The sequence below is a fragment of the Malania oleifera genome, chromosome 9 (genome assembly GCF_029873635.1).
Source record: "Malania oleifera isolate guangnan ecotype guangnan chromosome 9, ASM2987363v1, whole genome shotgun sequence".
Lineage (NCBI taxonomy): Eukaryota > Viridiplantae > Streptophyta > Magnoliopsida > Santalales > Ximeniaceae > Malania > Malania oleifera.
The window spans coordinates 17,198,831-17,226,293 of record NC_080425.1 but is presented as its reverse complement, the minus strand read 5'-3'; the positions used below and the strand labels follow the sequence as shown (position 1 = coordinate 17,226,293).

Sequence of the window (27,463 nt, the reverse complement as noted above, 5' to 3'; positions counted from 1 at the left end):
TATAAGGAAATTCGCAACATCAAGATAAACAGAGTTGGATAGTCTAGCATTAAGATCTATTGGAACAACATTATTAGCAAAATTTGTTTCAACTTGTTTACTTTTTTCTTTTTCTTTTATAGGGGCTTGGTATAGATCTACCAAGTGCTTGGGCGTACGACAAGTATGCGACCAATGACCTTTCCTCCGCATCTGTAACATTCAATTTCATGTTGCTTGGGTCGCTGATTTTGATCATTTACTCGCTTCTGGGGGCTATCCCTCTTTTGGGGGTCATCACTCATCGTTCTTTTGGGAGATTGCAGCCTCACGTTGATGTCAGTGATTATTTCGACCACGACCACGACCACGACCACGACCATGCCCACGGCCTCGTCCTCGGCCACGAGATGTATTCATATTCACTTCAGGGTAGGGGTGAGCATAATTCGGGGAAGCCCGAATGGACCCATTTAACTGACCAAAATTGGTCGGTTCGGTTTGGGTAAAAAAATCGGTTTAGTTAAGCTTCACCAAAATTCGGTGAATTGGTTTTCAGTTCTGTGAATAGGAAATATAAATTTGGTTAACCGATTTAATAATTAATTAAATTTAAAATATAAATTAATATATGTTAAATAATTAAGCTTCACCAAAATTCTGTTTTTAATAATTAGTTTTAAATGATTTCGGTTAAAGGCGAGGTTCGGTTAATACCCCTTATTCAGTCGGTTCGGTTAATGGAAGTGATTAACCAAAATTTTTGGTTAATTCGGTTAATTAACCGAATTTCACTGAACCAATCGTTTGCTCAGCCCTACTTCGGGGAATGGGGTCGAATCAGTTGGACGAATTTGGTGATTTTTCATCAAAAGCTCGTTATTTTGCTCAGCGACAAGAAGACATGATATAAGTTCATAAAATTTAGTAAGTTTCCTCTCCCTATATTGCTCCCGTAGGAGCACATTAGTGGGATGGAAAGTAGTAACAATTCTTTCTAGCATGTCTTCATCAGTAATATTTTCACCACATTATTTTAGCTTCGAGTTAATCTTATGTAGAGCTGAGTTATATTCACCGACTGTTTTAAAGTCTTGTAACCTCAAGTGCATCCATTCATATAGAGCTTTTGGTCAAATTACAGTTTTTTGGTGGTCAAATCTACCTTTTAAATTTAACAGTGAGGTATTCAATCTTTAATTCTTCATCTAAATGATGACGGAGGAAGATCATAGCTTTTGTGCGATCCTGTAGGTTTGCGGTATTTCTATCTAAAATAGTGTTTCCCAAGTTCATTGCATTTAGATGGATATCAACATCAAGAATTCATGATAAATAATTGTTGCATTTGCTATCAAGGGGAACAAATTCAACTTTGCTTAGGTTCGACATCTGAATAAATTAACAATAATAAGGCAATTTAGAAAAAAAAAAAGTGAAAATTGAAATAAAACTGAGATAATAATATAATATTATTTCCACCCTTCTGGGGTACTTAAGTATGTTTCTTAAGGAACATGATTTTATTTTTCTCAATTTGTACTCTTCAGGAGTATGATTCCAATTTACAATATTAAATTGGGTAATAATTTACCATCTCTTCCGGAGGTTAAATATACTACCTCATCTGGAGGATAAACGTTTCACCTCTTTAGGATGTCGATTTGAATATCTCTTCGGGAGGTTAAAAATATACTCTCTTTAGGAGGTAAATGTTTATCATCTCTTTTGGAGATTAGATATATAGCCTCTTCAGGAGGTCTATCTCTTCTGGAGATTAAATTTGTAGACGAGAAATTTAAATATATTGCATTTTCAGGAGGACTATCTTTTTAGGAGATTAAATATGTATACGGTAGATTTAAATATATAGCCTCTTCAGGTGTACTATTTTACCATCTTTTATGGAGATTGGTACTCCTTAAACTTTAAAAGACATTCTCTTTTGGAGACTAATATATTCTTGTGGAGTAAAACTTACAAGAAATAAATAAATTAAATAAGAATTAAAGTAATAACTCAGTTGGTTAGAGTCTCGTGCTGATAACGTGTTATAAAAGATGTAGGGAAATAAATAGAGATGAGATAGAAATTTACGTGGTTCGGCTGTGCCTACTCTACAGGCGGATGAGATAAAAAACTTCACTATCTCGGGAGGAATTATAAGATGATTTGGAACCGGCCTTTGTACAAAATATCTTTGGCCTTGTACAAGATATCTTTCTTCTCTTTATCTCTCCTCATCTTTCTATATACCCTACTTACTTTAAGCATGCAAGTGTGTATACAAGCATGCAATGTGTGTATGCAAATGTGAGGGGTAAGGTGCCCTTTTATAGGGCAATATGGATAACAAGACATTTATTGGGGTGGAAAAACCGAAGTGGTGGAAGATGAGGTGACATTCATATTTTTCATAACTATATCTATTTTAGTCATATTGAATACTTTTAGGCACCTTACAACTTTTTATTGAACACTCAAAGCCAACTTTTTCTTTCTAACAACTCCTTTTTCAAAGATGGCTAGACATTTTTAAAACAATATCAAAAAGCTCCTTTTTAAAAGGTCCTATTTAAAAGCCACAAGGGGGCCAAACTAAGCCTAAGGGGAACTGCTGAATCCATTCAGCCAAGAGAGTGGTGTTTTGGACACCAAGTTTTCAAGACCCAAACCACCCTCCAATTTTGACCTACACGTGACGTCCCAACTAACCAAATCTTACCCCCAACCCCACACCAAAGGAAATCTCTCATAATTTTATCAACCTTACTAGCAATCCCCTTGGGAATCCTAAAATAGACAAATAATACAAAGGGATACTAGCAAGACAAGGCTAAATTAGAGTAATGCAACCCCTAAGAGAAAAATACACCTTTCCAACCATATAAACGCTTGGAGATCCTCTCCACCACTGGATCCCAAAAATTACTCAGCCTAGGATTACCACCCAAAGGGACTCCTAAATAAGACAATAGTCGCAACCCACAAACAAAACTAACTCCAACAATCAAATTAATGGCAGATATTCTGCATGGTTGGCGTTATTTGTTGGATTGTTAATTTGAACTAGTTTTATTTGTCCGTTTTTTCTCTACTTTTTGTCTGATTTTTTATAGACTTTGCTAAGGAGATGTCTTATTCTCCTTGTTGTACGTTCTTAGTCTATTAATGAAATTCTTCTTTTGCTAAAAAAAAAAAAGGCAGCCATACCACTCTTCCCCAAAAATTTATTTAAGCCAAGAAACTTGCTAAAAAATATAGTGGAGACTCAGTTGAAGGTGAGAAACAACCACCCTCTCTCGCCTCGCTTCCAAACCTTTCACCAAACCCTTTTTCACTTCCCTATCAACCAATGTGCTTAAGGCATCAATCACTAACACAAAGAAAAAAGGGGAGAGTGGATCTCCTTGATTCACACCCCTCAAAGCACTAAACCAAGATTTAGGTTGAGCATTCATTGAGTAGGGAAAAACGCATTGGACATGCAACCCCTCATCCATAGATTTCACCTCTCCATAAACCCATTTCTCAAGAAAATCTTGTCCAAGAAATCCCGACTAGCTCTATTGTAAGCTTTTTCAAAACCCAATTTAAAAATGATCCCTTTTTCCTCTCTCTTGTGAGTACCCTCTACTACTTCATTGACAATCAAAATAGCATCCACAATATGCCCACACCCCACAAATGCCCTTTGAACTTGAAAATAGTCTTATCAAGCACCGTGCTCAACCTATTATCTACCACTTTAGCAATAATCTTATACACACTGGATACTAGATTAATAGGTTTGTGATTTGCTATCTTGATAGATCTGCTCTTCTTAGGCACCAAAGTGATAAAGGTGGAGTTAATGCTCTTACTAAAAATTTCATTCCAATAAAATTCATTGAACACCTTTAGCAAATCCACCTTAATTGCATCCCAACATTGTTGGGAAAAAAAAGCTATATTAAACCCATTTTGACCTGGAGTTGTACCTCTATCCATCCTGAACATGGTGCCCTTCACTTCCTCCTCCTCAAAATGGTCTTTCCAACCAAGATTTCTGATCCTCCATAAATGGAATTCCACTCTAACCCTTCAATCATAGGTCTATGGCCTCACCTCTACCCAACTCCAATTCTCTGATCAAGTTCGTCCTCCTGTTCTCATTAACTAGATTATGAAAAATTTTGAATTACTATCACCATATTTAGCCCATTTAAATTTAATCTTGTGCCTCCAAATTCTCACTTCTTTAAAGGTCAGATCCTCCAACTCATCTTCAAAGAAATCTTATTAACCTCCTTTGTCACCAAAATACTAACATCTTCTTTTCTATCTAGATAATCCATCTCACCTAAAATGCTAGCCTTCATAATCCTAATATTGCCATACACCTCCCTATTCCACTTTTCTAGTGTCTTTTTTAGACACTTAAGCTTTCTCATAAACCTGAAACCTTCCCTTCCCATCCCTAAATCCTCACTCTAAGAATTTGTAACCAAAGCCTAACATGAATCATGCTCCGACCACATGTTTTCAAAATGAAATGGAGTAGGGTCCCAAGAAACCTTGCTAGATTCCAGCTGAATGAGAAAGTGGTCAAACGAAGTTCTAGGTAGAACAGTTTGGGAAAGATTTGAAAATTCATCCTCCACTCGCTACAAAACAAAAACTATCAAGCTGACTAGAAACAGCTCTAGCACCATCAACAGATCAATAAAAATGAATGTTACTCAAAGGGAGATCTCTTAACGTGCACCCTAATAAACTTATCAAAATGCTACATGCTTGAGGTAGCCCTCCCACCTTTGCCCCCACCTTTTGCCCTCAGGAATATAACAATTGAAATCACAACCTATGATCTACCTAGGGGAGCAAAACCTATAAATAGTATACAATTCATCCCAAAAGGAGCTTTGTAAAGTAGGTCTAGAAGGCCCATATACAGAAGAGACCCACACTGACACCTACCTTTAATGCCTACCAAGACACTAAGGGAGAAGAATTTAACAAGACTATCAACTTTGGAAATGGAGTGAGTAAAAGGGCAGCCTGGTACACAAAGCTCCCATGTATCTGAGGTATGGGGAAGGGGTGGATCACGATGGGTCTATAGTATGTAGCCCTACTGTGCATTTCTGCAAGAGGTTGTTTCCATGCCTCGAACTCATGACCTCTAGGTCACATGACGACTATTTTACCATTGCGCCTAGGCTCCCCTTATGGAAATGTGAGTGTCCTACAAAATAAGAATGCCCCCAGACAAACCCCAAGAGGGGAGAAATTCCTAGTCCTTACATCTGTCCTTCTAGATGCTCCAAGCAAACCCCACCCCCCATCCCCCATTCCCCAAGAAAAATAAATAAATAAATAAATAATAAAAACTCTCCAGCTTAGTTGTTTGAATAAGCGTGATATTTAAGAAAATGTCTAAATACTTATCTACTTGGAACCTCTTCCTTAGATCCCCTTACTCCCTCCATTTCCAACTAAACAATCTTCATTATTTAAGTTTTTTCACCTCCCTTTGCTATACCCTTACTTCCCCAATGATTAATAGACGAGATTACATTTTTTAATTTCTTTGTGAACCTTTTCTTTTTCCTCTCATAAGCTCAAGGACTAATCTCCACCCTCACCTTTTGCCCTTGCAGGGTTCACTAATTTTGAACCTAGGTTCTCAAGGAGTTTTTGTGGGTCTCTATAGTCAACCCTACTCCCACCCCCTAGGGGACTAACCATAGAAGCATCTCCCTCAATGAAATCCTCCCATTGGCATAAAACATTAGAATAGACTGAATATGACCAGGAAAAGAGTGCAAAAAGGGAAAAAATATTGGACAGTAAAAGACACCCAAAAGCCCCAAAAGAATGAGCCAAAAAGAAGCAAGAAATTTAACTTTCTCCCAAAGTGATTTTGGAGAAGTCTTCTGATCTTTAAAAATAGAAGACATAATTACCGTGGAATGAGGGTAAGAAATCCTCCAAGAAAAGAATGCAAAGAAAAGAAAAAAAAAAAAAAAAAACTAAAAATTTCTGCCTTTCTGTCCCTTTGAATATTGGACAGTAAAAGACACTCAAAAGCCCCAAAAGAATGAGCCAAAAAGAAGCAAGAAATTTAACTCTCTCCCAAAGTGATTTTGGAGAAGTCTTCTGATCTTTAAAAACTCTAGCATTCCTTCCAAGCCAAAGTGACCAAAGAATTGTAAAAACAGAGGAGTCACAAAATATCCTCTCTCTCTCTCTCTCTCTGTCTCTCTCTCTCTCCTTCCTGAACCCCAAAACCTCAACTTCAAAAATCCCTGAATGGTAGCCGGAGCTGCCCAATCCTCACCAGGGTACGAAAACAAATTGTTCCACATGTACATTGCCACCTTACAATGACTAAACATATGGCTAATTGTCTCATAGACTCCTAGCACAGCATACACACATTAGGGCTGAGGGCTATGTAAGGCCTCCTTATCTGTAGCATATCATTCGTGTCAATCTTGTTGAGAATTAAAGTCCAAATGAAAGCCCGGATTTGAAAAGGGACTTTTGTTTTCCAAACATCTGTGTAAGAGGAAAGGGCTGCAATATGTGGATTTTATGAAATGGGAAAAGACAGACTTTGAAGAGAAAGACTCTGAGGTGTCTCCGATACAAAGCCTTTGTGCCCCCCCCTCCCCAGTGCGAATTTGGCAAGAAAGAATCCAGCACACTCAGTAAACAAGTTGGCTTGCCAACCTCTCTCTCGTTGGGACACCTGAAAAAATGGAAATCCCAACCAAAAAAATCCCTCTCAAAAGAATGAAAAGCTGAAATTGGTGCATTCTGAACAGAGGAAAGTCTAAACAAGCGCGGAACCAACAGCTCCAACAAAGAATAATCAACCCAAATGTCCTCCCAGAAATGGATTTTATTCCCATCCTGTTTTGAAACGTGTGAGAGAAAAAATATGCCAGCAACCTGGGAAAAATTTTTTCCAAGGACTGGCACGAGTGACTTTATCATCCGCATTCCTATGTATTCTGTATTTACTCTTTATTACTTGGTGCCAAAGGGAATTAGTTTCTGTGGAAAATGGAAATTTCGTTAGCCATTTCCTATTCAGGACACGCTCTTAGAAACCACATTACCAAGATTTCAGAGTTTTTCTCTAAGCCTCCAAAGGAACACATATCGCAATGTCATTCTCCCTCCCCTTGAAAATAGAATTACTGAGGGTGTCAACCAGAATTAGAGTATGCTCAAGAACAGGGGAAGTGGCCAAAGATCCCTCAGCATGCTAGGACTAGTCAATCACCCAATTGTGCATCCTCAGAGATCGAACTGAGACACCTGTCCTCAACTTGCTGACGTTCTTGCAAAAGGCATCTTCCACAAGCAAATGGTCATCCAACTTGTTAAGGCTTGATATACATTGTTAGTCCACGACCTAATAGCTTAAGCTTTTAGGTAAAGTGGTAATCAAAAGTGGTATCAGATCAGGTTACCAGGAGGTCCTGGGTTCTAGCCTCCTTGTCCGTGTTTATTGTGCAGTGTTTAAAAAATTATTTATCTCCTGTAATGGGTGTTATTTATTGTGTGTTTTTCTCTCCACATGCTGCCTGGATGCATGTGCCCAGTGTTAAAGCTTGATATACATTTTTAGCCCACAATCAAAGTGGTAATCTAACAAGACTCAATACAGAAGCTACACCTTGGTATATGCGACAAAGTTTCTTCCTCATCAGAATCATAATCAGCCCTCAGCTGGTCAACCAACAAATATTTCTGCTGTCACACATGCTGCTTAAATCATCTTTTGATTCAACAGACAAAGCATCCTCTGATTCAGCATCAACCTTTGGCCTCAATTCACCTATTTAGATCAGATAACCATGCAGAGAAAATATGATTAACAGAGATGTGTGTTTCAGTAGAGTTCTTTGTGTCCTCCAATTTATTACTAACTCCATCTCTAAGAGGAGAGCAGGCTCCCATCTGCTTTAGAATTGCTGAAGACTGAGAATTGTGCAAGCCTCAGTTTATAACTCCTTCAACCCTGGTTCTGTCCGGCTCAATTTGTTTAGATGGGCCCAAAACCTCAACTTCAGTAGGGTTAAAGAGATCTTTTATCCTCAACCCATCTGTAGGCAGTCTTTCCTAGCCTATTCGGAATAGGTCCATGACCTAAAGCCCATGTTTGATGAAACCTGTATGCCCACCAAAGTGTTTGCAATTCGAAATAAAAATTCCTTTGCCAACATATTGCAAGAGAGCAGGAGATGGTTTTGGAAAGATCTTACCCAATTCCCATGATTTCGGATTCTATCCCTCCTGGAGATCAGCGACCCTATAGCTGGAGCATCTCTGAGCATGTCAGCAAATGAGATGCCTGATGGGAGCCTATGAAAGGCACTTAACCTTTTCACCAAATAAAAATCTGTACATTCATGGAACCACACTCGGAACATCACAAGCCAGGGTTTTGGTTGCCAACAGATTCATTGCCAATTTTCAATTCCATCAGAGCAAATAAAAAGGATGGTCAACCTGTAGACTGCTTTCCCTCGGGGATACGCACATCCTGGTTCCTCTTGCCTTCTTTAGCTTTCTCTGGACATTCTGTTTGACAATAAAATCAACTGATGGAGTCTCCTGCCTCACGCCCCCAGCCCCGCCAAAAACCCCCAACCCACCTCAAATCCTTGATTTCCAGAGCACAAGACATCCATCTTCCTTGGAACCCACTGGAACTCATCCTTCTTCAACAGGTTGAACGATGCATGCCTCCCTGCAAATTCCAATGTACAAAAAATTAATAAATTAAGGTGATCCACATTGAATACCTTCCATTCAACCTTAAATGTGGAATGAACTCTCAGTGATTAAATCAATTTCTAGAAAAGGAAGGTGGGGAAAGAGATGGAAGAGAAAGGAAAGAAACGAAAGGAACAAGAGAACAAAGAGATGAGGGAGAGGAAGGAAAACCATGCCGGAAAACCCTTCCAACTACTGGGAACGACACAGGACCTGACTTCCTGGATTCTTAATTTTGTTGTATATGCAATCATTTGATAACATTACTGCAGGAGAGTGAAAGATCCCAGCGGATACTTCTGCTCCTAATTCACAGATTTGCTCACTTTTAGCAAATATTGTGGAAAATTCACAAATTATTATATTTTTCGAGAGTGTCAATTGTTTTTTTAGAGAGCACAAATATTGTCTTAGAGTTTGCTAATTATTGTTCTGGTTATAGGTCTTTGTATCGCGAAGATCTTTGTTTCCTTTTTAGATTTTGCTCTCCTAGCTGGGTTTTAGGAGAGGACTCTAGTGTTGCTAAATTTCTGATTGAGGAATTATGAGGCTCCAAGAGTGAGTCCAAGATCAGTTCCAGCATGAAGTGTTTTGACAGAAATTGGTTAGTGTCATCTTCTTGATTCTCCTTTGTCTAATGCTCTGTCTACTTGGTTGGTTGGAGGTGACTGTTATGTGATTAGCTGATCATTAAATTATCATTTCAGTTTGAAAATATGTGGCATTCTCTTCCTTCTTTTTTTATTTTCTGTAGAGAAATCCTCGGGTAATTTCTTGTGTGACGGGTGAGAAGAATTTTGGTTTATGAAGGGATTGAAAGATCTTAAGATAGCCTTGAAAAGTTGGAATAGGGATGTCTCTGGTGATGTGATGATTAGGAAGTCTAATATGATAACACGATTTGATGAAATTGACCATTCAGAAGGTTTGGAAATTATTTTTGAAGTTTTGGTGTAGAAGAGCATCTCTTAGGAATGCCTTCGAGTCTTTGTTTAAGAGGACAAAAGGTTAGGTTTAAATAAACTGGAATCTGAAAAAAAGAAAAAGGGGGGGGGGGGGGTGGGGTGTTGTTGTCATTAGGAATCCAGCTGCAATTGTTGAGGAGATTATTGAGTCTTTAAGATATCTTAACATGGAGGATAACACGTGTTGGGTTGTAATTTGATGGTTGGACTGTTGTCCAATTTCTGGTGATATATTTGTTTGGTTGAAAGAGACCTTTTGAGGAGGTTATAGGAAAAAAATTTTTGGGCCAAATGGATTTTTTTAAAAAATAAATTCAGAAAATAGAGTTTCATTAAAAGGGAATCTAGGGGATGCCAATCCAGTATGAAAAACAAAGGAAGGATCATCCGCCCTGCAGGGTGTCACGGAAATCAAGAATTACCTAAGGATCATTCAAAAACTGCCCACTGTGCCAGCTGTTAAGAGTAGCAAACCACTTATCTTTATGAATCAGTAGGGAATGTTCCCAGTCATCTATGTTTCTAATCAAGGCAATGTTCCAATAGGTCCTTTGATCTGAAATCTGAAGATGTTAGCTGATGACTCTTAGGCCACACGAAAAATCGTGCAAAAAGCAAACACTGTCCCTGTTCCCCACTTGAAAGCGGATAAAGGGGAAAAAAAAATCTTCCCAGCCTTTCTTGATGAATTTTCAAACCCCAAATCCTTGAGAACCTCTTCCTGCGTGGGTGATCCATTCATTGTGCTGGAGCCCGTATGTAGAAGCTATGACTCCCCAGGGAAGGTGATCGTTTCCTTAGTGAATCTCCATTGTCATTTCCAAAGAAGGGCTTTATTGAAAGTATAGAGGGGTTTCAGCCACACACCTCCCAAATGAAATGAATTGGTTGTTTAACCAACCCTTGCTTGACAAGGTGGTATTTAAAATGTCAACACCCCCCACCCCGACCTCCATCAGTGGAATTCCCTTTGAATTCCTTCAAGCCATTTAGCAACTGAAACAGGTTAGGAAAAAATGGATATATAATAAATGGGGAGGTTAATCAAGGTGCTTTTGATGAGTGCGAGTCTCCGCCTTTTGACGAGAAGATCCTTTTCCAGCTTGCCACCTTTTCTCGAACTTATCAATAGTGAGATCCCAAACACCCCCAGAAGTCCAGCAAGGAGAGAAACTCCAACCCCTCTCTCCCCTGAGTGCTATCCCCAGCCAGAATAATCTCACTTTTCCTCAGATTCACCTTGAGGCCTGGGCCTGCGTCAAACCCAACTAGAATGCATTGAAGGTTGAGGATTTGGTGGGGATCTTCCCCATAAGAAGTGATGGTGTCATCCTCATTGTCAGAAAATTTGTCTTCAGACTGTTTTTAATACCCCATGGGCATGTGTTACTGTCGCCCATTATCCAAATCAATTTGTAATTTTTTCATGTTTAGTCTTTACTTAAGGAAAAACTCATTTAATACTTATTAATTTTTTTTTTAAGCTATTAATATTATATTTTTATTAAATTTGAGTAAACAATACCTACGCATAGCATGTGTTCATGCTAGTAATGCAAAATCTGTGGAGTATGAGATCTGTATAGATGTAATCTCTAGGAAGTCTTGACAACCATATTCTGTACTGAAAAAAGAGTTGCTATTCATGTCTGCAGGATAAGGAAGATGATTTGAAAGTGGGGGTCAAATCTACAGCCTTGAGGTTTGGGGACTCAACAAAGAAGTGGGTTACTGGGTTTGCAGTTGCATGCATTAGTAGTCTTGCGCTATGTGGATTCAATGCTGATATCGGTATTTCATTGCCTTGCTTCAGTTCATAACTCATAGTCAACTGTAGATAACTTACAATAGCACTAACAATTTTATTCTCCTTTTTTTGAGGGGCAGAATGGCCATATTATGTGTTTTTAGCAGCTGCATCGGGACATTTAGCGTGGCAGATTTGCACAGCTGACCTATCATGCCGTGCTGATTGCAATAGGAAGTGAGTATCTTCTTTAAGAGAAATCTGTTTTTGTTGTGAAGAGGTTGAGTGTGTGTGTGTGTGTGTTTTTTCAATCTTATTCCGCCTGAACAATTGTTTTCTTTTGTTGAGGCTTTGTGTACATTGTTTGTCCATAACATAATAGGCTAATAGCTTAAGCTTTTGGGTGAATGGAGACTCAAACATGCTATCAGAGTCATGCCTTGGGTTCAGTTCTTACTGCCCACATTTATCAACTTTTTGTTAAATTATTAATAATAATAATAATATTAATATTATTATTACTACTACTACTACTATTATTATTATTATTATTACTACTAAAACATGCTATTAGACTACTATTATTATTATTATTACTACTACTCAAACATGCTATCAGAGTCATGCCTTGGGTTCAGTTTTTACATATTATTATTATTATTATTATTATTATTACTATTACTTTTACTACTCAAACATGCTATCAGAGTCATGCCTTGGGTTCAGTTCTTACTGCCCACATTTATCAACTTTTTGTTAAATTACCTTATTTCCTATAACAGGGATTTCGTTCATTATATTTATTTTTATTTTTTATTTTTATTTTTTAGGGTCAGGCCACACATTAGGAGGAGTGTTGAGGCTTGATAAATATTGTTAGTCCACACCCTAACAATTTAGGCTTTTAGAACAAGTGGTGACTTAACATGGTTCGAGCTATGCATAAATTCTTTACTTATACCTTGTCAGTTTGGGATGTACAAAGCTTGAGATCAAAATGAACTCTATTTTAAACTTTTAATGAAGAGCTCGAAATCACATTTGCTAACTGAAGTCCTTTGGGTAAACAAGTTCTGCAAATATCAATCTATGTCTTTTATTTTCTTAAAAAGCAAAAGAAAAAGAATCCTGCAGCCCAGGGGGGGGGGGGGGGAACCACAGAAATTTTTTTCCTTTTTGTAAAGTCATTTATATCTTGAAAAATATTTATTTTCCGTATCTTTCATAAACTCAAGATTTGGAAACTAAAAGTATCTAAGTTTAATGGTTGATTGTCACCTCGAAGATGAGACCAAGTGATAAAACCCTAGCCAAAAAGGCATCACCTCTAATCTAGCCTAACTTTAAATTGTAGAAATATGTGCTGATGTTCAGTGGAATAGTGGTTCAACTAGGTTTAATAATAAATCATCTTTTGATGCGGACTCCAGAGCGAAAACTAAAATTTTGATTTTGATGGAAATTTCAAGGGTCTCGATTTATGAAAATTATGGAATTTGTGAATGAAATTTTGGAATATTAGAATATATGATTTTAAATAATTTAGAGACAATAAAAAAAACCCCTAGTTTTCTCCTTTCTGAACAGTTTTTCTGAAATTTTGGCTGGTGCTCTTGAAACATTGGCCGTGATTGCCAACATATCAGGAGTTTTAGCTGAAATTTTGGCCGAAATATTGGAAATTGGAGTCTGATTTTGTTTTGAACCGCCCTGAAATCCAAAATCTCTATGAAATTACTGAAATTTAAGCTCATGGTCCAGGGAGCTTTCTTAGAAAGCTGCGGGTTGTAGAAGCTCTTGGATGGAATGGGAATTTCAATTCACTGGAGTTTAACATGAGTATTGAGTTTGTGGGGAATGTAATGTATATTTTAGGTTGGCAAGACATGCAGTAAGGCCAATGATACCAAGGTGTATATGCGTAAGGAGGGAGGCTGGAGTGGCTAGGTAAGAATGAATTCTAATATGGGGGTGAATAAACTCTTAAAAAGAGATAAAGATGAGAATTTTAAGATCAAGCAGCCTTAAATTGTTCTAACATAGGCTCTGAGAAGGACAAAATTAAGTTAGTTGTATTGAGGAGGAAAAAATGGGGTGATATCTTGGAAAATGATAGTGTGTATGGTAGTTAATTTTTCTGTGATGGTGGTTTATTAATTGATGAGGTTTGTGAACAGTTTGGATATGTTTTTGATTCCTCTGACTGACTTTGGGATATTTCTCATGTGCCTCCTCTTGAAGGTTTGGAGGGTGTATCTGTTTTTGAGAAGGGTGGTTTGGGTGAGAAGCCGCCAATGGGTAATCAATGTAGGGATAGGATTTTACCCACCTATATGGAAGAGGTTAGTGCGAAGGATATTGAAGCTCAAAAAGCTGATGGATAAGATGTGATTGTGTCTAGCTGATCTTGGAGGGAACGAAGTTCATTTAGATAGTGATAAAAATTAAGTGGAGAAAGGGCATGAATTACCCAATCCTATTCAGCACTTTCTTTCTTCGGATACTTTATGCCAAAGGGACGTTTCTAATAGAAGGTAGGGCTGTGGGGTTTTCTTTGAGGGAGGTGTGAGAGACACCTAGACCCACAAAAACTCCTTAGGGACTTAGGTTTGGAACTATTAGACCATGTTGGAAATCTGGTGAGGGTGGAGAGGAGGAAAAATAAAGTTTAGAAAGAGCTAAAAAGACCTTATTTTTTCAATTGACTATAAGGGAGGCAAAGGTTTTTTTTTTTTTTGGTGGGGGGTGGGGTGTAACTGTGTTAAGTTATAAAGATTATTAGTTGGACTATTAGAGGAATAAGGGGAACTAGGAAAAGCATTTTGATTAAGTGTTGGTCAAGTACTCCCCGAATATTGTCCTCATCCAAGAACCCAAATTGTAAACCATACAAGAGGGGGTAGTTAGGAGTATTTGATGTCATTGTAGGGATTGGGAATATCCACCCTCACGTGGTGCTTCTGGTGGTATCCTTATCATGTTGGATTCTCAAAATGTATCTAGAGTGGACACATTAGTGGGGGTTTTTTCCCTTTCGGTGTTGTTTGATGTGAGAGGGAGGGGTCAGTTGTGGGTTTCGTTAGTGTGTGGGCCTTCTTGACCAACTCTTAAGAGTTTTTTTTTGGGATGGACTTTACTCTGTTTTATGGATTCTGCTCTCCTAGGTGGATAGTTGGAGAGGACCTTAATGTGGTAAGATTTCCCATAGAGAAGAAAAAAGGCGGTTGGGGGGGGGGGGGGGTAAAAGGAGCAGTTCTGCGAGTATGTAGACCTTTGATTTTTTAATTAGGTATTGTGGTTTGAGAGACCTCCCCTTGGGAAATGCTTCTTCTACTTGGTTTGTAGGGTGGTTTGGAGCAGTTTCCAGTAAATTGGATAGGTTCCCATTTTTCAGGGAATGGTAGGATGAGTTTCATAATCTCTCTCAACATACTCTCCCTAGGATCACATCTGATCATTTTCCTGTCTTGTTAGAATCTAGTTGGGTGGCATGGGGCCCCACTCTAGGTTCAAGAATATGTGGCTGGACCACATGATTTTCAAGCCTTTGCTCACAGAGTTGTGGGGGAGGATATGAAAGGGGATGGAAGGTTTTAGATTTGAAGGAGAATTTAAAGTTTGGAATAAGGAGGTCTTTGGCAATGTTAGAATAAGAAAATGTAGACTCTTGGGAGAGTTGGCTTTCTTGGATAGGAAGGAGGAGGAGACTGTTCTCTTGGATAGTGAGGAGACTAGAAGAGTTTCTTTGAAGAATGATATGGAAGAGGTGATTTTTTCAGGATTTGAGGAGTTGGAGGAAAAAAACTAAACTCAAATAGGCTAAAGAAGGTGAATTTAGCTCTTATTTTTCACAAGCTAGCTAATGGCAGGAGGAGTAAAAATTTGACTAGGGAATTAGATTTGGGGGGAGGGGTAGTCACTAGTGATCAAGGTCAAATCGCTTCCACTTTACCAATTCCTTTCAGAACTTGTATTTGGAGGAGGAACATTGTAGACCGATGTTAGATTGGTTGGATTGAATCCTATTTCTGTTGATTAGAAGAGTTGGGTAAATAGACCCTTTGAAGAGGAGGAAGTGCGGGGGTGGTTTTTGGTGTGGATTAGGGACAAGGCCCCAGGCCTGGATGGTTTTAACATAGCCATTTTCCATGATTGTTGGGTGGTTGTAAAGGGTGATTTGCTGAAAGTTTTTCCTGAATTCTTTAGCAATGGGATTTTGAGCAAAAGCATGAACTCCCCTTTTATTGCCATGGTGCCTAAGAAGTCAAAATCTATTCAGGTTGAGGATTTTAGGCCCATTAGTCTTGTTTACAGTGTGTACTAAGAAGTCCAAATCTATTACGGTTGAGAATTGTAGGCCTATTAGTCTTGTTTATAGTGTGTATAAAATTATCACTAAAGTCTTAGATAATAGGATGAGTGAGGTGCTTGTTGATGCCATTTCTATTGCCCAGAGTGTATTTGTGGATGGGAGGCAAATAATGGATGCTATACCTGTGGCATGAAGTGGTGGAGGATGTTCTTAGGAATAAGAACAGGTGTTTTGCCTTTAAATTAGATTTTGAGTAGGGCTGCAATCAAGCTGAGCCAAGCCAAGCTTTAGAGTGCTCAAGTTTGCCACATTTAATAAATGAACCTTTAAAACCAAACTTGAGGCAAGCTCGTTAACTAAACATTAAACAAGCTGAGCTGAGCCTTGTTCATGTTTGTCTCGTTTATTAATCGAGCTTAAAACAAGCCTGAATGAGTCAAGACTAATCTTGTTAAAATTTTGATTGTATATTAATGAACTTTAAATTAAATCTAAATTTGTTCATATATATATAAACAAACAAATGATCAATTCATTCAAAACATAAAATTTATATTTTTATTTGTGTTTTATTATCTTTTGTCATTAAAAATTTTTAAAAGATAAATAAAACTATGTGATTAGTGATTATTAAAGAGAAAATACCTTTAAATGTATATGTAAAATAATGTCAATTTAAAATCAACTCTAAATCAAATATAGAAATTAATAAACCTCCCATCAAGCAAATAGAGAAGTCTATTTTTGATCCTATATGCTAAAAAGTTAATGAACTTACCTCATTATTTAACTCCTAGGCCTATAAAACAAGTTCCTTGTTTGAGTTTTAAACAATTCATGATGCGAGTCAATTAAATGCGCTAGCTCTTGAATTAGTGAGCTGAGTATCATCTAGCTCAAGCTCAGCTAGTTTAGTTTTTGAGCTGAAAATTTAAGCTCAAGCTTGACTCATTTATCTTAATGAACAAGCTCGAACGAACTATTAGCGGGCCGAACATCTTGTAGCTCATGTACGGCTTGGCTCATTTGCAGCTTTAATTTCGAGAAAGCCTATGGTAGAGTGAGTTGGAGCTTCTTGGATAAACTCCTTGAGAGAAAGGGTTTTGGAGAGCGTTGGTGTTGGTGGATTAGGGGCTGCTTGTCTAATGTGTGGTTCTTAGTGATTGTTAATGGTGAGGCGAAATCTTGGTTTAGTGCTTCTAAGGTTATAAGACAAGGTGATCCTTTGTCCCACTTTTTATTTGTCCTTGCAGCTTATGTGTTGAGCAGGAGGGTAGATAGGGCTTTGGAGAGTGGGTTGTTTAAAGGTCTAGAAATAGGAAGAGAGGGAGTGTTGGTTTCTCATCTTTAGTTTGCTGACCATACCATTTTCTTCCTTGATGATCGTAGCCCTCGTCTAGGGGAATTTTGGGTATTCTTCAAATTTTCAATAAGGTGTCGAGCCTTAAAATTAATATGGATAAGAGTGGTTTATTAGCTTTGAATGTGCCTGTGGAGTAAGGGAAAGGGCTACTAAAGTGGGGTGTGGAATTCTGGATTGGGCTATGACCTACTTAGGGGCTCCGTTGAGGGGCAATCCTAGAGCAATGGATTTCGGAATTTCGGTAATGGAAAGGGTGACAAAGAGGTTAGATGGCTGGAAGGGGCTCATTTCTCTTTAGGGGTAAGAATAACCTTGATCCAGGCTTGTCTCTTTAGCATCCTGCTATATTTTTTTGTCTGTTTTTAGGATTCCAGTGGTGATTGCTAGCAAGCTTGAGAGATCATGAGAGACTTTCTGTGGTTTGGTGGTGGGATCACAGGGACCACTTAGTTGGGGTGAGGTTTGTTGATCAAAAAGGGAGGGAGGGTTGGGTCTAGGGAAGTTGGTGTCTAAAGATACACGGCTTTTTTAGCTAAATGGTTATAGAACTTCCATTTAGGAGAATTACCCCTTTGGCATAGAGTAGTAAGAAGCAAGTTCAGGTTGGTTGAGAATGGGTGGGATACCAATGTTGGTTTAAGATATTCTTTGGGGATTCCGTGGTGGTCCATTTCTCATATTTATCCTTCTTTCATCCCTCATACTAAACTTAAGGTGGGGAGGGGCTCCCGGATACATTTTTGGAACTCTTGGCTGGGTAATACATCACCACTTCATTCCCTCATCTATTTCCACTGATCGCCCAGTAAAAAAGATCCATATCTTCCTTTGTTGGGGATTTGAGTAGCCCATTGTTTTCCTAGAATCTCCATTTTAGGAGACCTCTTAATGATGGGCAGTTGGTGGTGTTGTCTTCTTTGTTATCTGTATTGAATGGGAGTAGCCCTTCTTCGAGGAGGGATGTTCAGACTTGGTCTTTGGATCAGTCTGGAGTGTTTTCTTCTAAATCTTTTTTTTTTGCTTTCTTGACTCACTCCAATTCTTCTTTCTCACTCTATCGTTTCATCTAAAGGCCAAGGCTCCTCCAAAAAATAAGTTTTTCACTTGATTGGTTGTGCTTAATAAAGTTAATACTAATAACTTGCTGCAAATTAGGAGACCTTTGAAGACTCTTTCTCCTGATATGTGCTCTGTTACAAAATTCTGAGACGGCGTCTCATCTTCTTTTGCACTGAATTTTCTTGGAGGATATGGAATATGCTTTTTGGTATTTCTGGAGAGAGCTGGGTATGACCTTCTTTGGTTGGTGAATTGTTAGCTGTTTCTTTCGCATCTTTGGTAGGAGAAAGGATAAGGCAGTCCTATGGAAGTGTGGAATACTTGCAGTTTTGTTGGGGTTATGGTTGGAGCGTAATGCAAGGATATTCAATGGGAAGAAATTAAATTGGGCACTGGTTTGGGTTAAAATTCAGTATTTGGCCTCACTGTGGCGCGCTGGTTTGGGTGTTTTTAGAGGAATTAGTTTCCACAAGTTACATTGAGATTGGAGGAACCTATTGCCCTCTTAATCTTTTACTTTTTGGTATTTGTTAGTTTTTTTTTTCTGCATTATTCTAGGCCTTCTTTGGGTGATGTCTCGTTCTCCCTTGCATAAATTCTCTTCCTATTAATGAATTCTTCTTTTTTTTATCTGAAAAAATAAAAAATAGCTAACTTGCAGTGCTTTGTCTACTACGATGTTAAGGGTTTAAGCAGGGCTTTTCTTATTCAGAGTTTTGTAGGGTTTTCTTTTTTGTTGTTTTAGTGCCTGTTTTTTTTTTTTGATACCTTGCCCTCTCCTATGTTGTAAACCCTTCTTTAACATATATCTTTTGTATTAATTGTTTTTATAGCATTGTTGTTAAAAACAATAATTGTTAAGGTTATATCTTATTTTGAAGATTCATTGTTAGAGAAGGATTCTTATGTTTTTGAATCTCCAACAGCATGTTTAAACTTTTATGTTGATGAAATTTAGGGTAAAGGGGTTGAGTTAGGTTAGGATGAGTTCAAAGGCATGTAGAGTTCTGAAAACACCCAGAGTAGCAAAGATGGTCTTTCCGTTCTTTGTTTTTTGGAAGATGGCTTGTCTTCGACTCAAAATTAGATAAAGTTGGGTAATGGAATTGATAATTTAGATATGGAGGATTTGTTGTGTAAGATGGGACTAGAATTGGTCTTCCTGGGTAGTCCAAAAAATTGGAATTAGGCGGCTGATGCAGGACTGATTGGCACAAGGCAAGGGAACCGAAAAATATAAGAGAAAACATATAAAAATTTAAAGGAAAATTAAAACTCAATTTGGGTTCGATTCTCAATACTGCAAGCTACCTACCATGGTTATACATCAGGCCTTTATATAGGTTTTTCTTCAAAATTAATTAGGGAGACATACTCAAGTAAACAATATAAAATCCGTGAAAATTAGAAAATCACAACTAGAAAAATCCTAGATTATGTCTAAGCCTATGGTAGACGCACAGGTTTCACTGAGCATGATCCCTATCACCTATGAAGTTTCACTAAAAAGAGGAGTTGAACTGCTTAAAGATGCCATAAATTGACAATGAGAGGCTTTATTATTGGCCTTCCTCAGTAGGAAAACTTAGTTTTGCTGATTTTTTTTGCTTGATCTGGATGACATTTTGTTCTCCTTTTCTTGTACTAATTTTCCTTCTAAAAAACGTTTTTTTTTGCAAAAAAAAGAAATTCACAAATAGATAAAGTAAAACAAGGATGAGTTATGTGACATGCACCATATATCAAACAACTTTATAAACTGATGAAAGCTACAAGCTGACTAATGAACCATAAGTATAGCTTAAACATTCATCAAAGAAGAAGTAAAGCAGTGATCTTTGATTGGTGGCCAAGCAGATGGGGAAGGCATAAGTGAATGAAAGAGATTTATTTTATTTCAAAAAAATAAAAAAATAAAGAGAAAAATAATGTAGTGTTTGGTAGCATTGATTTCGGGGCTTGAATTTGGATTTGTGTGGACTTGGAAGAAACTCATACAATTTTTATACTACGTTTTGCCCAAATCCACACAAATCCAAATCCAAATCCAAAGTCCGATTTCCATGCTCCTAAATGCAACATAAAGATTTTGATGTTTATAATATTTGATGAATAAACAAAATGGGATATTTTGATAGATATTTTTGACAATTTCATGGGAATTTACAACCGTGGTTATGAGTCTTATGACCAAAGTGTGGAACAAAAGCCAATACTATCTGTTTCCATAACTGTTAGCTTCCCTAAATTGGGAATTGTGGTTTAATTTTGGAGTGGTTAAAATGTCTATGGAAAACTTTGAGTCTACTACCAAATGGATTAATAATCACTTGAATATTCTCTGTGCTTTTAAAGTAGTGGTCAAAATAATACGAAAAATTTGGACTCTAAACAATGAACTGAATTTGCATCTTAAGTCTTAACTTCTTTGTTTCTCACCAAATTATGTGATTCGTTTAGTTAATTGAAAGCTAACTCCTCGCTTAGCTCAAAAGTAATATTATTAACTTGCTAAATGGAAACAATTACTCATAAGTTCTAATCCTATCTCAAAGACGCTCTAATTCATCCAAATTGCTAATTGACTTTTCATGCCAGTTCATCATTTTTACTCTTGAATCCTTGAATAACGTCATTAAGTGAGGTGTCCCATCATTATATGTGGTGGAGCTTAGTTGTGAACTCATGATCTGAATTGAAACCCCAATTTGGGAATTGAGAATTGAATCAAATTGTAAGATTCAATATAATTTCCAAAATCTTTTCTAAGTGACATGGATATATTGGTATAAGAACAAGATGCAAAATAACAATAATAATAATAAAAATTAAATCATGTTTCATGTTTATGCTATCCATAAACAAATGAAAAGTAAGGGAATGAGTCAAGAAATATTAATACAAAAAAGTGAACTTTATGATTTTTAAGGGAAACAATCAAGAAAAAATAATAAAAAACTGAATGTTTGATGTTTATCAACGACTAAAAAAATAATATTTCCTGTATAGTATCTCTTGAATTAAAAATAAAAAATAATTAACTTAAAAAATGGTAATAATTGAATCTACTAATTTAGGCCTAATAATATCACAAAGTAAGATGAATAAAATTCTTAGGTGTTATAAATTAGAATCTTTGCCTCCATTTTCTTACATTGTCGATGTACATATATTTGGAAAAGCGGATCAGGTTAGATAATCCATGGTGGATTAGCTGGATTATTTGGTGAAGAAATTTCAATCCAAATTTGACTCAATTAAGTGGCGGATTTATGGTGGTTTGGATTAGATAATCTATTATTCCCATCCCAAGTGTAATTTTTTTTACCATCTGATGAACAATTTATTTAATAACATAACAATTGAAGTTATTTTTGAAGTTATAATTGGTAAATTGTTAACCATTTAATAACCAATCCCAAAATTAGAAACCTATATTACCTAGTAACTATGGTAAATTGTCAAACATTTAATAACCAATCGCAAAATTATTTATATTTTAATTTTTCAGATCATGAATTTAGAGTATTTGTTTTGATCACAAGAATTGAGCATTTGGGCTTGAGGTTGAGTGGGGGCGTGGGGCAGACCTAGAGGTGCAGTCAGTAGTGCGAGAGTTGGGAGTGTGGGACTAGACATTGGCCAATTGGGTTTATGCTGGCTGGACTGATGCCTGATAAGCATGGGCATATGAAATTATCTATGGATTTGGGCATTAGTTGTTAATGGGTTGGAGGATATCCGCCGGATAAAACTCGATATTCGCCATCCAACCCATTTAAGGACGGATAAAATTTTTTTAGACCATATTCGACTCATTTAACTTGCAGATCAGTTATTAGTCGGTTTAAGTGGGTTGGATTTGGTTTGAATTAGTGGATTTTCATCTGTCTTGGCTGGTCTAAATTTCTACAGTGCCTGGAGAAAAATGTCGACTCAAATTCTATACATTTGAAGGTTCATGAACCAAGAAAGAACTTGAGCAGGCTTCTACAGTACCAATGTAATTCAGAATCTTCAAAGCAACATACTACTTGATACTGGAAAAGTCACTGTATCTCTGATGGTAAATATACTTAGGAATAATACATGCAACCTGGCACCTTTATTTTCCAGGTGATTGTTAATCTTCAGTAATGTCCATCTTCTCGAGCTCCATTTTTTACTTGTTTTGGTTGGAGCTCCAACATCAGCTCATGTGTCATATTCCTCGACTTTCCTTTTTTCTCTTGCTATCATCAATAATCTTATTCTATTTTATGTGTGAACTAAGATGAGTCAAGATCACATGGAGCATGGGTCCAATACCTTTTATGTACTAATCTGGTGAGTCATTGATCTTGGAATCCAAAGAAGTTATTGGGTAATTGAGAACGGTTATATAGGAAATTAATTTGTTGATTTTCTTCTCAGTTCTACCCGTCCATTGATATAATCTGGCCACTTCATGAGCAATCAGTTTAAATTGGTCCTTCATCACCCATTTTTTCAATTCCACTTGTGATTAGAATTTACTTGATTGTATTATTGTTTGCTTGCCATTGCTCTTCAATTCTTGTATTTTCTACTTTCTGCTATACACATTTTTTCTCATTTGCTTCTCTTGCATTTTTATTTGTTCCTTGTGAAAATAGTTTTATCATTTTGTTCATGAAATGCTTGCAGCTACACTTTAGAGGCAGACGCTCAGCATCATTCTATGAGTTTTATTCCTTAAATTTCTTCAGTATTGTTATGGAGATGTGTTCAAGCAGCTATACCTATAAATTTAGTCTCCATTCCCCCCAAAGGGCTGTATTTAATTCAGGTCTAGAATCTTGTTAAATAGAATTCATCCTCAATATCCCTCCTGTTAAATAAAATTCATAAACTAAATTTTCCATGGTAAATTTTTAGGGGTTGGAGGGAATAAAAAGGGAAGAGTTTTCTAGTGTTGGGCTTGTTTTGCTATTTTCTGGTTGTTGTGAGTGGAGAGGAATGAAGGATATCTGGAACCATTTTAGTTCTTTGGATTTACTTTGGGATGAAGTCATTTTTTTATCCTCCCTTTGGACTTTTCGTTTAGGTATTTTTGAAAGTACTTCTTGAATTATTTTCAGCAGGACACTTTTTTTGTTTTTGTTTTTGGAGGATGCCTTCTCCTCCCACTTGTATCTATTTTTCTCCCTATTAATAAATTGATTTTTTCTATCTAGAAAAACAAAGAATTTGTGTCATTGTGTGTTGACTGAGGATTATGATTTTTTGCATTAATTAACTGTTGTCGCTTTTTTAGTTGGAAGATATTGATTCACATTTTGTTTTTTCTTTCTTTGTAGGTTTGTGTCCAATAAGTGGTTTGGTGCTATTATTTTTGGTGGGTTCTTACTTGGAAGGCTCTCCTCATAGCAGTATAGTTACTTTTCAGTACAAAGGTTTGACCCTTGTCATGCTCACAGCTCATCTACTTATTATATAATGGTGATGCTTACATTTTACATTACTTCTCTCTCTCTCTCTCTCTCTCTCTCTCTCTCTCTCTCTCTCTCTCTCTCATATTAATGCACCTACACATGCACACTTTGTTGTTATGGTGATACTGTTAGCTGAATTGTTCAGGCATTCTTACTGTGGAGGTATCAGTCTTGGGCTGGATTGAAGCATAGATAATTTATCGCGGTTGCATGTTGAATATGTGAGGGAAGAAGCATTGCACGTCAAATAAATGCCAAGTGGGTTTTGAGTAAGTTTCTGTAATAAAATTTTTATGTATGTTGGTGTGTAAGATGCCTTCTTATTGTGGAATTGCTATTTAATTGCAAAGATGTACTCTTGAATATCTAGTACGCAGTAAGCACTGCATGGGCATGTCATATTTGATATGATCCAACCCCGTCATGCCTGCATGCATGCAACAACATATGAAATTAAGGCAGTGAAATGGTTGTATACAGAATTATACACACATGTATGCATGCATTTGCTGACCCCCCCCCCCCCCCCCCCCCCCCCAAACAACACAAAAAAAAAAAAAAAAAAAAAGAACTCATTGTGAGTCATATGCTCATGGTTTTTAGGTATGCAACTTCTATTTATTTATCAAGATTTAAGAAATCAAGTGTTGTCAATAATTTAATATGCTAGAAGAATAAGGAAAAATTATTCCATAAATCAAAATGAATTATGCTAATAATCTTCTATGTTATGTTGTATGGTGGAATTGATGCACTCAGTATCTTTTCAAACACAGTTGGCCCCAAGCTTGGCTAAAGGAGGAGGGATGCGTTAGGTAGCTGACAACCATTGTAAAACTTATCAAATCTCTAAAATATGAATCCTTACTAATCATTCGATGGGATATCCCCTATGAGCGATATGTTGCACTTGGTTTTTGCCATGAAATGAGGTGCCATGTCATCACCCACCCAAGTACAATGTCAAACATAGCAAGGGTTCTCACATCATTTTGGATGTGGGCAAGTAAAGAAGTTAGTTTAAGAGCTTGGAGACAGTGGACATAAATGATTAGAGGAGAAATTCACATAATGTGCCCTTAAGAAACAAAGTGGGTACGAGAGAAAGCTAGAGAAATAAAAAAAATTAGGATTTAAATTGGTACTGGAAAAGAAAACCTTAAGAATTGGTAGGAATAATTGTAGACAAAGATCTAAAAATAGTGTTGTAGATGTTAAAAGAGTTGGATATGGAATTATAAAAATCCAAATGGTCTTAGGATCAGAGATAATAAATGTCAGTAGAGCTTATGTTCCTCTAATATGCTTATCATAAAATTTTAAAAGCCAATTTTGAGAAGTTATAGGTAATTTTATACAAGGGATATTAGGGACTAAGAAAATATTCATAAGAACTTATTTGAATTGGCACATTGGAAAGGATAAGACCGCCCATTTGTTTTGCAAAATGAAATTGAAGTAGGAAAAGAATTGAGAGAGGAATTGAGTCAAGGTAGAAATGGAATTGCTTTTGGAATGCAATTACTGTGTTTGGTTAGTAACATGAAATGATTTTAAGAATTCAATTTCAATTTCTTTCCATTATTTAGTATTTTTCAATGGCTTCTATAATGGAATGAAAAATTAAGCCATTTTTTTTATTTATAGAAACCCTAATACATAATTATTTAATTTTGTATTATTATTTTTTATTTTATGATGGTGATTTTTATTAGTGTTAACATTATTTTCTATCCTTTATTCTAATTATTATCCTTCAAATAATAACTTTTATTTTTCTTATAGGCCTAATTTTGCAAACCAAACGAAGTGTAAAGGTTACAAGAGGATACACAGAGGATATGCATATGAAGATAAAAAATGAGTCTAGAAATATTATCTTAGAGTTCATCATATCATATGTTCTAATTACATTGAATAAATGCTTTAAGAAGAGAGAACACTTTATAAAGAATGGACAAAATAGAAATAAAATAAATTTCATTTATGATGTAAGGATTGTTTAGCCAAGGTGAAAAACTACACAACGTAGAGCTTTAGTCTTAGACATAGCTATGTAGGCATTACAAATGGAAGAGAAAGGGTAAAATTAATCAATGCAAGAGAATTTGGAGAAACCCAAAGGGAGAAAATATAATAAACTTCGAAGATAAAAAGATCAAAGATGGTGATTGGACAATAGGAGGATAGCATGGTGCAAACTCTCTTTGGAGTAGGACTGCTAGCTTTATTAGAAAGATAGTAAAAGAGATGTTAGGTGAATGTAGAGGAATATTTTTCAGCCAGTGAAGAGAGTTGGTAGTGGGATGAAGATGTTTAAAAAACTGTCAAGACAAAAAGAATTTGGTTTAAAGCATGACATAAAATATAGAAACATGGAAAATTTTGAAAAATATAAAGATGCAAGAAAAGATGCAAAAAAGGTTGTTAGTGAAACTAAACATAGAGCATGTAATACTTTATGTACTAGACTAGATCCAAAATAAGAGGAAAGAGACATTTTAAAACTTGCTAGACCTAGAGAAAGACAGGGCAAGGACTTAAGTAATGTTAAATGTATAAAAAATGAGGATGATAGTGTTCTAGTTAGAGAAGAAGATTTACAAGAAATATGGTGAAGTTACTTTGATAAGCTATTTATAAAAACCAGGTAGAAGGTTTAAACTCATAATTGGCAAATGAAGAAAAGGCTAAAAATTTGAGATTTGTTTGCAAAATAGAAATAACGAAGTTAAGTTTGTATTTTTTTTTTGAAAAATGGAAAAGGATCAAATGACATCCTAATTGAAGTTTGGGAATGCCTAGGTGGTAGCGAAATTAGTTGGTTAACTTATTTATTTAATGCAATTATAAGAATTAAGAAAATGTTGGACAAATGGTGGAAAATGACTTTGATACTTGTATACACAAAATAAAGGAGATATCCAAAATTATTATAAATATCATGGAAATAAACTTATGAACCATACAACGAAATTGTAGGAAAGGCTGAGAGGGTAATTGAACAAAGATTAAGGTTAGAAATGAGGGTTTTTAAGTAAAATTAGTTTGGTTTTATGCCTTGGAATTACATAAGCTATCTATATTTTAAGAAGATTAATGGAAAATTTTAGGAGAATGAAGAGGAACTTGCACATGTTTTTATTGACATAGAGAAAGCCTATGATAGGATACCTAGGGAAGTTATTGGTTTTAGGGGAAAAGAAGGGTGTAAAGGGAGTATGCAATACGTATACTGATGTCAAGATATGTATGATAGAGTAATGATTAGTTTAGGTTCGTAGGGACCATTTAGTGAACTAGGGGGAGGTTAGTAAGTCTAAAACACCAAAATTTTAGCTAAATGGTTGTGATGCTTCCCTATGGCATAGAGTCATTTGCAGTAAGTTTGGGTTGGATGAGAATGAGTGGGGTACGAGTGGGATACCAATGCTAGCTTGAGATATTCTTTGGGGAGTCCGTGGAGGTCTGTTTTCCAGAATTACTCTATTTTCATCCCTCACACTAAATTTGTAATGGAGAGGGGAACCTAGATTCATTTTAGGAAAGACCTATGGCTCGGGAACGATTCGTTTTCCATTTCTTTTCCTCGTTTTTTAGATTGTGCTCTGGGCCAAACAGAGTTATTTCTTTCTTTGTGGATAATGGGAGTTGCTTTCCATTCTCTTGGAATTTTCATTTTAGGAGACCTCTTAGGGAGATGGTGGAGTTGTCCTCTTTGTTGTCAGTATTGAACAAGTGCAAATTGTTCTCAAGTAGGGATGTTCATTCTTGGTGTCTTGATCATTTAGGGGCGTTTTCTTGTAAATC

General features: G+C 36.5%; 1 protein-coding gene across 5 annotated transcripts in view; it reads left to right on the top strand.

The window, feature by feature from the left end:
- Positions 1–27,463, top strand: part of LOC131163805 (4-hydroxybenzoate polyprenyltransferase, mitochondrial) — a 72,852-nt gene that overhangs the window by 31,497 nt on the left and 13,892 nt on the right. For 2 of the 5 annotated variants that reach the window (XR_009139133.1, XR_009139132.1), the window contains exons 6-9: positions 11,375–11,510; positions 11,607–11,703; positions 23,519–23,614; positions 23,799–23,922. Coding sequence is in view for 2 of the 5 variants with exons in the window: in XM_058120569.1 (XP_057976552.1) it covers positions 11,375–11,510; positions 11,607–11,703; positions 23,519–23,588 (303 nt within the window). In the remaining 3 variants the exon portion in view is untranslated. Of the gene's footprint in view, positions 1–11,374; positions 11,511–11,606; positions 11,704–22,157; positions 22,302–23,518; positions 23,615–23,798; positions 24,145–27,463 lie in introns of those variants that run through there. The other 3 variants (XR_009139134.1, XM_058120569.1, XM_058120570.1) reach the window with 3 other exon arrangements.